This window comes from Camellia sinensis, chromosome 3, assembly GCF_055761805.1.
Source record: "Camellia sinensis isolate YWXY chromosome 3, ASM5576180v1, whole genome shotgun sequence".
In the NCBI taxonomy this organism is placed as follows: domain Eukaryota; kingdom Viridiplantae; phylum Streptophyta; class Magnoliopsida; order Ericales; family Theaceae; genus Camellia; species Camellia sinensis.
The window spans coordinates 95,256,722-95,269,852 of NC_138963.1; the positions used below are offsets into that span (position 1 = coordinate 95,256,722).

Sequence of the window (13,131 nt, forward strand, 5' to 3'; positions counted from 1 at the left end):
GTCCCCTCGGTTCATTGGTCCGTTTGAGATCCTTGAGAGGATTGGCGAGGCTGCTTATCGTTTAGCTTTGCCGCCGCAGTTGTCCGGAGTGCATGACGTGTTTCATGTGAGTATGCTTCGGAAGTATGAGCCAGATCCATCACATATGTTGGATTGGACCGATTTAGTGGTTGATGAGGATATTTCGTATGAGGAGAGACCGGTTCGGGTCTTGGATAGGCGGGATCAAGTTTTGCGAGGCAAAACCATCCCTTTGGTCAAAGTTTTGTGGAAACACCACGGAGTGGAAGAAGCCACTTGGGAACGTGAGTTAGAAGTCCGCGAGAAATATCTGGACATGTTTATTGATTTGTAATCTTATAATTAGATTCTGTTATATTGTTGAACTTAAGAGCTTTATATATGTCTTAAGTTGTAAAACATTGAGTTTGTTTTGGTAAAAGAATGTATCTTGAAACTTGCTTCATTATAGAAGTTTAGTGTAACATTGCATTTGTTGAGTACATTGTGAATGGGTTGTATATATCATGTGATTGAATATGATATGAGAATTGTTAACATTGAAAGGAATAAAGCATAATATTGATACAGGTTGAAATATATGTTATTTTGTATATGTTGTGAGATGCCTCTTGATAAAGAGATGAAGTGACCAGCATTGGGTCAAGCTGTCTATTATTGTTTTATAATATCATTGGGAATTTAGAAAAATCTGTTTTCAAAAACTTAAGCTTAATTTCGGGGACGAAATTCTTTGAAGGGGGGGAGGTTATAGCGACCCCGGTCTTTTCCCATTTGACTATTGTGTCCGGACATAGGTTCCGTAGATTCGGTCATTGCATAATGGTTGTTGTTGTCCCTTATTTTCTCTTTTGGAATTATAGGATGTGTTGGGCAGGTTTGTTTCAGGTTGGTTGGGTTTAGAAATCAAGTGTTGCTGTCCAGTATTTTGGATCTTCGCTCGAGCGAGTAGTTTGTCGCTCGAGCGAGCTGTTGTTTTTGGTTCTTCACTCGAGCCGGGGTTTGGTAGCTCGAGCGAGAGATTGCGTCTGGTTTGGACCTGTAGCTTTGCATTCTTGGCTCGAGCGAGCTTTTCTTCGCTCGAGCGAGTTAGTTCGTTCTTCGCTCGAGCAATAGTTCCTTCGCTCGAGCGTGTGTCTGGTTACAGACCTGAGGGTTTGAGTTCTTCGCTCGATCGAGCTTTCTTTCGCTCGAGCGAGCTTTTGGGTTGTTGGCTCGAGCAAGGCTTCCTTGGCTCGAGCGTAGTTTCTCTGTGTCTGGTCGCTCGAGCGACCAAGTCTTCGCTCGAGCGAGCCTGTCCAGTATATATTTACAGCAGCGGGTTTTGATCAGTCCTTTTCATCTTCTTTTTGATTCCAAACCCTAGGTCCGACTTCTCCTTCTCCCTACTCACCTTCTTTCTTAGATTTGATCCACTTAGGGTGTGTTTCTACCCTAGATTCTTCATTAAAAAGATTGAGGGAGTCAAGGGCTTTCATTTAATCTGAACATTTGGCGAATTGGAGCACTTTGGTAATTGGACACTCATCTTTGTCTTCACCATTTGTGTTGTTTTCTTTGAGGTAGGGATTTCCTACTCCATTTTATAGGTTTTGTTCTAAGTTTTGGTATTTTAACATGTTGGGGATACTTTGGTAAATTTTGGGAAAAACCCTAGTTGTATTATTGAATTAATTTGTATAAGTAATTCATGGAATTGGGAAAAGAGGGTTAAATTCATGGAATTCATTGATAAAATGGCGTAATTGGATAATTGGTATCATTTGTCTATTGAATTGTTGACATAGTTGTTTTCAGTTTAGAAATAACTGTTTTGGGCTATCGGTGGAGGATAGTCGTGATTGTTGTAGACATTGCATGTGGATTAGGAATAACTGAAACTAATCACATTGGTTAAGTCATTAATGTTGACTATGGCATTGATACAGAAAATACGTGTATTGATTGAGCATTGCATTTGCATACATTGTTTTGTGTGTGGGAGGAGATAGGGGATGTACTCCACGGTTTAGGGGAAGATAGGGGATGGACCTCTAAACCGGATTTTGTTTGGGAGGAGATAGGGGATGGACTCCATTAGCATCACTTTTATGTGTGCTTATTTATATAGAAGTGTTTTATTGATACAGCACTAAAATGTGTATCAATCTGGAAGTATGAAGTGTTTGATTTGAGCTTGAGTCTCATTTGTTTGTTGATATTGGAAGGATGTGAATATTATATATGTGATTCACTGTTGTAAGTTTGGCCAGGTTCTGAGCCATGTTGATAAAATTGGAAAGTAAAACGTATCTTAGACAATAGTGTCATGAGATTGTAAAATGAAGTAATTGATTATCTTGGTTAACCATCTGTTGAATACTATTGCTTTATTCATTGCTTATAAGTGGTTTAGTATATTTCTACTGGGCTGTGGCTCACCCTTTATGGGAACATCATTTTCAGGTTCAGGTGATAAACTACCTCCAAGGACTTAGCTTGGGAGGGTTTGGCTTCTAGATTGGAGAAGACTACCTTTAGTTAATTGTCTTTAATTATTAGTACATGTAAACATTCAAGCCTAGGGCTTTTCTTATGTTGAGTTAGAACTCATATTTTTGTATCCAAGTGTTGGCTTGGAAAGATGTAAGCCTGCAGGGCGTTTTATCCGATATTACATGTAATACTTTATTTGGTAATACTCTGATGAATGAATTAATAAATTGTCTTCTTTAAATAATGCATGTCACTGATATATAATGGGTTTTTTTTTGAGGGCGTTACACGTGTGGCATGCGTGTCACACTTACCATCGCACTGTTTTGTGCATTTCTTACCATCGCACTGTTTTGTGCATTTCAAACCGTCACACTGTTTTGTGCATTTCAAATCGTCGCACTGTTTTGTGCATTGTATTTCAATCGCGCTGTTTTGCGCACCGCACTGTTTTGTGCACCACACTTACATTTTGCGCACGGTCTGGCGAGACCTTAAACACGTACGGTCTAGGAGACCTTAAATCCTTGGGAGGTGCGAAACCTCCGGTGCATTGATGTGCACGTTTTTTTTTTCATGGCATATAAGTCCATTTACATCAACTTACATTCCATACGGCATGCATGCCTCATTCTTGCATTGTCATGCATGTTGCTAACAATATTGTACCTGTTAAGTTTGTTTTCTTTTCAGGCACGATATTGTATGTACGGTTCATTTGAGGCTGGAGCGACCAGACGAACCGGACAGGTATTTTACGGTCTGGCGAGACCTTAAACACGCACGGTCTAGGAGACCTTAAATCCTTGGAAGGTGCAAAACCTTCGGCACATTGCAACGGTCTGGCGAGACCTTAAACACGCACGGTCCAGGAGACTTTCGCTAATTTGTTTTAATAACTTAAGTAAAGTATTATTTTGTTCTATTATTATTCGTAAAGAAGTATTATTATTTAAGTTATCAGATTCTACTTCTTCACTATATTCAGTATTCATGCAAATGTTATTGCCAAGCCGAGAAACCAGACTCTTATATCATTTTCAAATGCGGATTTAATTTAATATTAAGTCTTATAAAAACTTTCGTTGGTAATCTATACTTGCTTATTCTAAGGATATTTTTTCTTTAATGCTACCAATTTTTCGACTATAATTTATTATAGATTATTCAAAAGTAATAGTCAAAAGAAATTTTTTAATTCATAAATATAATTTAAATTATTTTTTATTCTAGCTTTAAGAGCTGTAATTAAATATATATATATATATATATAATTATAGTTTAGGAAAAATTATTTATAAGTCTTATTAAGGAGACTTATACTACATATGGTCCTACTAAAAAACTTATGTTCCCATAAGTCCTATGGGAAATTTGTTGACACATTTACCCTCAATATCAGTTGTTAATATCATAAATAATAGTAAAACTATATATAGGAAATTGAATGTTATCATAGATCATATCTATATAAATGTAACGTAACGTGACACCTATGATCTATGGTAACATGCAATTTCCTACCATAGATCATATCTACATAAACGTAACGTAATGTGACACCTACATAAACGTAACGTGACACCTATGATCTATGGTATAGGAAATTGAATGTTGCCATAAATCATATCTACATAAACGTAATGTAACGTGACACCTATGATCTATGACAACATTCAATTTTCTATATAGGAAATTGAATGTTGCATAGATCATATTTATATGAAACGTAACGTGACACCAATATAAACCAGCAACATTTTCACATTCAATTTAAAAAAATAAAAACTCATTAAGTTTGCGAAACGTAACGTGGCACATTACGTTACATTTATGTAAGTGTCACGTTACGTTTATGTAGGTGTCACGTTACGTTACGTCTATATAGGTGTCACGTTACGTTTATGTAAGTGTCACGTTACGTTGTGTTTATGTATGATATTGTGGAATACATTCCTATCTAAATAGGATTTGAGACTCTATAAGAAATTACACAGGACTTAACCTACCATAAGTGTCTGAAAAAGGATTTATAAATAAATCTCCCCATAGTTTATAAGATTCTACACAAATATAATTTTTTCTAATATTTTTATTTTTTTGTAATTTTTTCAATTTATAGGGGTAGATTTATAATATTTAAAACTTGATGATGATTGAGCTTGATGACGTGGCGTGACGTGTATGGTTTTCAAGCAATTTCGTCTTGCGGTGGACGAAGAATTATTGTAATCTCATCTCTTCATCCTTCTTATTTAGTGTAATTTATTATAAATTTAAAATTTAATATTTAAAAGTAAAACAAAAGCACAAACACCCCTTCTTTTAATTTTTTTAAATTTATTTAAATTATTTTTAGTTAATAAATTAAATAAAAATCATACTAAATAATCTGATAAAAACTCTTAAAATAAATAAATAAATTGTCAAACCAAAAAAAATAAAAATAAATTATAAGAAGTCCATCGTTATCTTTGTTTTAGTGATGAAAAAAGCAACTGAATCGAACTGGGAGAAAGAAACAATCAAGTTAGTGATGATAAAAGCAAATAATCTAAGTGGGAGAAAGAAACTAGTCCAGAGGATCTGTCCCTCTCTTCCACTGTTTGTTTCCTTCTCCCTTAGCACATCATCGTTACTCCGAAGATTTCTGCCGCGAACCAGAGCTCCGGAGACCGCGAATCAAGCCCTGTTTTGCTGCTGGTTTTTGGTCATTTTTTGTGCTGAAATTAATCTTATTTGTTGCTGCTGAAAATGTTGTTGATTTGCTGTTATTTTGTGCTGAAAGTGCTGCTGTGTTGGTGCTGTTTTGCTGCTTTTTTGTTTTTTTTTTTTTGTCATTTTTTGTGCTGAAGTTACTGCTATTAGTTGCTGCTGAAATTACCGGCGATCGCCGGACGGTAGTCGCTGGACAACCCTCCCTCCCCCTCTCTCCTTTTTTGTTTATCTATCTTTTTTTGTTTGTTGTCTCTTTCAACTGGAAATTTTTGTTTTGTCACTGATTTGCTGTGCTGAATTCAATTTTATTTATTTATTTATTTTTTTTTTGTTAGCTAATCTGAGCCGTAGCTTTTGTTAGGGATGACGTGGTCAAATCCTGACCGTTGATCGGAGGGAGAGCTGGAGAATATCTGGACTCGAAAGAAACAATCAATCAACACTAGAATTCAACAGAGCGCAGAGAGAATGTTTTCAATATGTTTGGCACTTTCCTCTTTTTCTTCACAATTACGTGTGGAGTTTGAAACTATCACCTTCTTAGCCTTGTTTTTTAGTTAGATAGTTTTGGTCATTAGGACCATACATTGTAACTTGTCCTGCCAGAGGTGAATTTTTTTTTTCTTTCTTTCTGTTGTCTGGCTGCTAGACATTGTCATGCCAAAAGGCAAAGATTGCTAAAAACAAATAAAATAAAGTAAAGCAGAATAAATATAAGAGTTGAGCTTCTTTTGAAGGAATCATCTCAATTTGAAAAAAAAAAAACATTTGAGATTAGTAAGGTCATTTTAAAATCAATTTTAATGATTTGAATCGTTTATTTTATTTTATTATTATTATTTTTTTTTATCAGCAAAGAAAATTTAATCAACATGAAATTAAAAGTACAGGAAGATGAAATGCACTGAGAGAAATTCGGAAGTATAAAATACTCCTACTACTGCTACTCGCAACCATACAACCAACCCCTTGGCCTCACGATTTTTTTTTTTTTTTTTGTTAAAACAAAAAAAAACGTAAAGAAGGACTTAACAGAAAATAAAATACAAGATTCCCACAAAATCAACCCACCAAAACACCTAAACTGCTAAAAACTTATTCAAACACCCAAGGTGGTAACCCAATAATTTTAATCACCTACTGCACTACCAATGCTGCTGCACTCCACGCCTTTGCTTCCCACGCCTATGCTGCACACAGCCACGCCTATGGTACTGCATTCCCAAAGCCAACCACCCACCTGCTATTTTTGAAACTAAAACTTATCACCTATGCTACTCCAACTTCCAACGCTCACCTGCTACAACACCCACCTGCTACACGCTCCTCTACTCCTGCACGCTTCTGTGCACGCTCCTCTGTTCCTGCCGAGGACATCTCCCTTGACCAGAAAAACTCCCTTGACCAGAAAAACTCCATAGCCTCCATACCCACACAAAGCCCCAACCCCAACAGAAGCAGACTGTCAATCTCCCTTGACTGAAACTATGGCCGGAAACACCTCCAACCATTGGATTTCCAAACCCACCTCTACCACTTTATCCGCAAGCTCACCCACTCCTGACAACATGCTACCGAGACAGTTCCTTGGCCGGAAAAACTCCATAGCCAACGGCTCTATGGCTGGATAAAACTCCACACTCAGCTCCACTCTAAAACAACAAACAACTGTCGAGACACCACCATACATCTGGATGAAGTTCACCCCTCAAACTCCCACTCGAAAAGGAGCGCTCGAATGAAATCTTAGACAGATCTAGATCAACTTCAACACCCTAGTTCCCCCCAAACAAAGCACCGAAGCAGACTCCCTAGATCCGAACCCGAGCTCATCCTTCAAACTCCCACTCGCAAAAGAGCACCCGAATGAAGATCCAACCAGATCTGACCAACCTCTATTCCGGTCCAAAACCGACCTCCTTCTACTCTGTTTTGACCCTTAAACCAAGCACCCTGTTGATACAAAACAACCCCCTGTTGATACAATATAAACACCCCTGTTGATACATAACAAACAAACCGAGACACCCCCTGATGAAACAAAAGAAAGGACACCAAAGTGGAAAGAAATTGTGGGAATCAAGTTTATTAGAAACAAAAACCAGCACACAAACACACAAGAGAGCTGGGCCAGCCGACCACCATAGCCAAAGGCGGCGGTCGGCCGGCCAAAAGTGAGGCTCGGGGGTAGAGGTTTTTAGAGAGAGAGTAATACAAAATGTACTTAATTCGAGAACGAATCGTTTATATTTTTAAACTCGTTTAATAGAACATTCGTACAAAAATCAAGATGATTGAATATCGATAACTATATATTTAAATCATATTTATTTATTTTTTAAAATGGACGACAAATATAATTTTAAAAATAACTATTCATTTTTTGTAATCTAAATTGATTTATACGTATAACTATCAATATCTGATAATTTTTATTTTTTGAATGAATATTTTACTCAATAAATCTTAAAAAGTGAACAATTTAGATTACCGAAACGGATCATGTGATGGGCTCCATGAGCACAAGTTCTATCATGTGTATTACGATGTGAATATAAGAGAAACATAATCCTAAATATAAATATGTAAAGATTTACGTTATTTGATAATAACCTACATCTATGAACATCAAATGAAAAAAGAATTTAAATCAAAAGGAGACGAATCTTTCTCGCAACTCTGTTTTTGAAACTCATAACATCAACCTTAATCCTGAATTCTCGATATAACCCAATATAAACAAGATTTAAAAGCAGCAAACCATATCAAAATAGACCCAAATAAAAATACAAGGTCATACTTATTGGTTAAGGGTGCAGATCAAGTCATATGGAGTTGTGTTCATTTCATATCATTTTGGATCCGTCACAGATTTAATTCAACACTAACCCACCCTATTTACTATTCTAAGTTATTGTGTCATAATATTTTTGGTCTGCATCCAATTCGTGTTGTTTTCACGTATTATATCAAAAAGTTTCCCCATTGGTTAAAAAATACCAACTGTATGAATTTTTTTTTTCTTTTCTACAAGTTAAGTTGCATACAACTAATCTCAAACAAATCAAAAAATTCATAAAATATTTAATTTTAACTTAATTCTATTTTCCTAATTAACCAAAATTATATCCTATTATTAATATTATTATTGACTAGATTGCCTATAAAATAGTAGACAAAAAATACATTATCTTAAATTTAAAACAAAAGAAAAATCAATATTAACCTTAAAATCTTATTTCACACATTTTTTTAAATAGTTAAATGTAGTTATATAAGAGATTCAAAATTATTATGACAATCCTTAGTAGAAATAACATTAAAATAGGTAACAAATTCTTTGTTAAACGGACTATTCATATGAACTGCATATTGCACAGGTTCGACATTAACTTAATATCTGTGGTACCAGGCTATGCGAATCCTAATCCATTAACTTTGTGTACGGTTCATATTATCATATTGTTTGGAAAAATTTTACCCTTATTATTGTGTGGCCACAAACCGGTTCTTGGACTTGTCCACAAACGGGTAAACAAACATCAAGACACTGACAACAGATGTGGTACAATCAATAAATCATATAAAACACTAGTGCAAGAATAAGGTTTTGAATGATCTCTTGTTGAACTGTGAAGCATGGAGTCTAACCTTCAGCTTCAAGCTCTCACGGTTCTTGGGCTTGTTTTCATTGTTGTTTGTCTCAATATGATCATGGCCAAATCCAAGCTCCACAAGAAGAGAGACAGAACACCTCCAGAGCCAGCCGGAGCGTGGCCTCTCATCGGTCACCTCCATCTTCTCGGGGCAAACAAGCTACTGCATCGAACGTTGGGCGCCATGGCCGATAACTATGGACCAGCCATCTCTATCCGTCTAGGCATTAAGCAAGCTCTTGTGGTTAGTAGCTGGGAAGTTGCAAAAGAGTGTTTCACCACAAATGATAAAATCTTCTCAACCCGACCAAAATCTTTAGCTCTAAAGCTCATGGCCTATGACCACGCCATGCTTGGCTTCGCTCCTTATGGACCATACTGGCGCGATTTACGCAAGCTAGCCATTATTGAGCTCCTATCAAGCCGTAGACTTGAGATTCTTAAGCATGTCCGGGACTCAGAGGTCAATTTTTTCATGAAAGAGGTATATGAGCAGTGGGTAGGGAAAGGGAGTAGGAAACCGGTGTTGGTGGAAATGAAGGAGAAGTTTGGGGACGTGGTAATGAAAATAATGCTAAGAATTGTTAATAAGAATTACCGGCATGTTGGCAACAGTAGAAGCAGCAAGGAGGAGTCGAGGAGATGCCAGAAGGCTTTGGGAGATTTTATGCATCTAGTGGGCTTGCTTCTGATTTCTGATGCAATTCCATTTCTTGGTTGGTTTGATGTGCTGAATGGATATAGGGGCAAAATGAAGAGATCTGCAAGAGAGGTGGATGATGTGCTTGGAAGCTGGGTGGAGGAACACCAGCGAAAGAGAGTTGCTGGAAGCATCGATGGGGGGGAGCAAGACTTCATCGATGTCCTGATGTCTGCCATGGAGGAGAGTCAGCTTTCCCATGGCCATGACACCGATACTGTCATCAAGGCCACTTGCCTGGTATGTCCCTAGAATTCCCTGTTGATTGAATAACATGAACTCACCAACAGTTTTGAAAAAAGTTAAAGGCCTGAAAAAGTAACCGAAAAGTTATCAGAGAATGAAGTTTATCAGCAAAATTCTATAAATTGTGTTGGTTTCAGTCACAATATGTAGGTGATTACAAGCAAGGATGGAACCAGATTCTAGCATATGGGGCCGAACATATATATACTAACAAAAATTTTAAAATATATTTATATGTATAGACTACAACATCAATTTCTACCAACATAAAATGTGAAAAATAACATAAACATATATAAACAAACATGTTTTCTTATATTTATGTTGAGTTACAAAAGATAACAATTGTAAAATATTCTATCGACACTATTGTGAGAAACTTCTTTTTTTTCTTATATTTTTTTCCAAATTGTTAAACTCTATACTTTGATCCACATGCGTCACCCCATCTCGCCGCCCTCTAGGTCCATCATTGATTAAAAGTTGTGACAAGAGGATGATCAATATAACAACTGCTGGTACTAGTTCTTATAACTACATGAACACTGCTAGTACATTATGTGCATACTAACCAAATCATCACCAAGAATTTATTTGATGCTTGTTTGTAGAGTATGATTTTAGGCGGCAATGAAACGACAGGAGTGGATGATCAATATGATTTTAGACCAAGAATTTATTTGATGCTTGTTTGTAGAGGATGATCAATATAACAACTGCTTGGAGGTTAATATGACTGAAAGTCCGGGGCTGAGTGCTCCAAAAGCAACTCCAGTGGAGGTTCTCCTCACCCCACGACTCTCTTCCGCGCTATACAACTGCTAAGCAACATCTTAAAAAGGAACAAGTTAGGTAGATCACAGCAGCTTACGAGTATTTATGTAAAGAATTTGAATAGCACTTTACTTATATTTGCATATTCAATCTATAATGCACGGTGTAATGCCCTATGTGCATATCGCTTTTAAAGCTATAAACTTCTTGCAAGCATTAATTGATTTCACCTTGTGAATTGTTTAGACAAAACGATAGAATTGAACATCCAAGTAGACAAGTTACGTACACATCCTTCGGTATCTGTTGACTATGTTACACGGAAGGTTCATTATATTCATCGTGGAAAAAAACTGGAGCAAAGTTGATGGTATTAATGTTTTTCGCTCTTTTTGTTTCCACGGAAAATAATTTCTTGTGTTGGTTGCGAACTCAAAAATGATGTGCTAGTGGTTTGTGGTAGTGGTAGTGTTGGTGTGGTTGTGGTGGTGGGGTGGCAGTAGTGGTAACCGGGTGGTGGTGATGGTGGTGGTGGTGGTGGCATCAGTGATGGAGGCAGTGGTTGTGTGGTGATAGGCCAAATGGCATTTCCACTCTAGTTTAGAAAACATTTTCTGCCTTAGTGGTAGTGTTGGTGTGGTTGTGGTGGTGGGGTGGCAGTAGTGGTAACCGGGTGGTGGTGGTGGCACCAGTGATGGAGGCAGTGGTTGTGTGGTGATAGGCCAAATGGCATTTCCACTCTAGTTTAGAAAACATTTTATGCCTTTAAGAAGTCAAAAATGGATTTTATTTTTTTATTTTTTTTAAATCAACTCATTTTTCATGCTGTATCAAATGCTAGAAAATGTGGAAAATATTTTCCAAAAAACATTTTCTGCCGAAACAAACCGATCATGAAAAATTGTAATTTCTGTTTGAGACAAACTCCAAAAACTTGTTCACAAAACCTGGCAGTAGAAAATAGTTTGTTGTCTGTGACACCAAAGGCATCATGTGCAACCTGCAAAGAAGAGATACGAAGCCAACTACCAAGAGCTTCAATTTTAAATGTCAAAATCTGGACAAAGACAGACATTAAACTGCATGTTTAAACGTGAAAAGTAATTCCGAAGTGCTATTACATAAAACAGAAGCCATTAAAAGGTTATAGATTTTGCAAAGTTAAGAAAAGAAAAAATGGATGAACAAAATAACACAATCTTCTGCAAAAGCCAGCAGCAACGGAAGGAAAAAAAAAGAAGGAAAGAAAAGAAAAGGGCACTTAAGTTAAGATCAAGTATTTAAATTATAAAATAAAAAAATAATAATAGAAAAGTAAAAAAAAAAATATACCCTATCTGGTACCTTTGTTCAACTATAAATGAGACACTCAAAAGAAGTATATAACAATAAAGGTATCTGTCACCTTTGACAACCCACATTCTGCAAATTAATCTGCCAACTCTCTTCTTCAGCTAAGAAAAATTGTTCCCGGTGCACAAAGCTCATGTTGAGGGCTGGAACTAGGAGAGGTAGTATGTAAACAAGCTAACCCTATTTTTTGTGGATGTGACTCAAAGCTGTATTGTGGTGTGGATATGACTTGCTTTCGAGTCAAGCCACAACCTCTAAAGAGCAGCCCAGTCCACGAGGCTCCAACCACTATGGGGTGTGGGGAGGATCATATGCACACAGTTTTACTCCTGCGCTGGGAGAGGTTGTTTTCCTATTCTTCAAAAAGTATACAAAATAAACGGAGCTGCTGTAGAGCTCTAATTAGAGCTGCTGCAGTACAGCTCTAATGAGCTGTCCATGAAAAAAAAAAAAAAATAGTGAAGTAAAAGACAAAAAAAGAGAAGGAAAAAGACAAATTAGAGCTCCATTAGAGCTCTTTTTTTAGAAGTCTAAATCATTTTTTCAAAATAAAATAGTATGAAAAATGGAATGGAACTTGCATGAAAGACAACGCAGCATAGAAAATTTATCTGACTCACACAACATCCAGCACATTAGCAAGCTAAGAATATTTTCACATCAAATAAATCTTTACAGCAACTTAGTTAACTGTCTCCTCGTCAGTAGAACTAATCATTCCGCCATAACAAAAAATTAATTTTCTCTGGTTAGCCCAAAATATGCTACCAACAACATAGAAATTCTTTTAAGGAAACTTGATCTTTAAGCATCATCTATCAAAGAACTAGTACTTATCTTGCAAAACATATATAGCATCGCCTCACAGCAGCTGTTGCATGAACAGACAAGAATTACCACAGGCAAAATTTGTAAAAACCTTTCAGCATTGTTTTTTCTCCAGATATTCACTCTTAGCCCTCAGGCGTAAGTATGCTCTATAAAATGTTCAAAATTTAAACATCTTTAAAGTACAGAGTAGACACATACACTCCTACAACGCATAAAAATAAAAGAAGCTTGTAGAACCATACAATGAAGCATGTGCATAGCCGATGTAAGGCTTTTATGAAACTCTTTCAAGTTTTCCATGTCTACTTTTAGAATTTTCCAATGGTGTGAGATCTGGGCAGAAGATTTCCAATGGTG

General features: G+C 36.6%; 1 protein-coding gene and 1 pseudogene across 1 annotated transcript; one reads left to right on the forward strand and one right to left on the reverse strand.

The window, feature by feature from the left end:
* LOC114313034 (uncharacterized) overlaps window positions 1-6,642 on the reverse strand; it is a 28,968-nt pseudogene extending 22,326 nt beyond the window's left edge.
* A 1,971-nt stretch (window positions 6,643-8,613) lies between these two features.
* LOC145821701 (cytochrome P450 CYP82H23-like) lies at window positions 8,614-10,520 on the forward strand. Its single transcript, XM_082918252.1, has 2 exons — window positions 8,614-9,810; window positions 10,428-10,520. Exons 1-2 carry the CDS (start codon window positions 8,854-8,856, stop codon window positions 10,518-10,520), a joined length of 1,050 nt encoding a protein of 349 aa, XP_082774378.1. The 5' UTR covers window positions 8,614-8,853.
* Window positions 10,521-13,131: the final 2,611 nt, after the last annotated feature.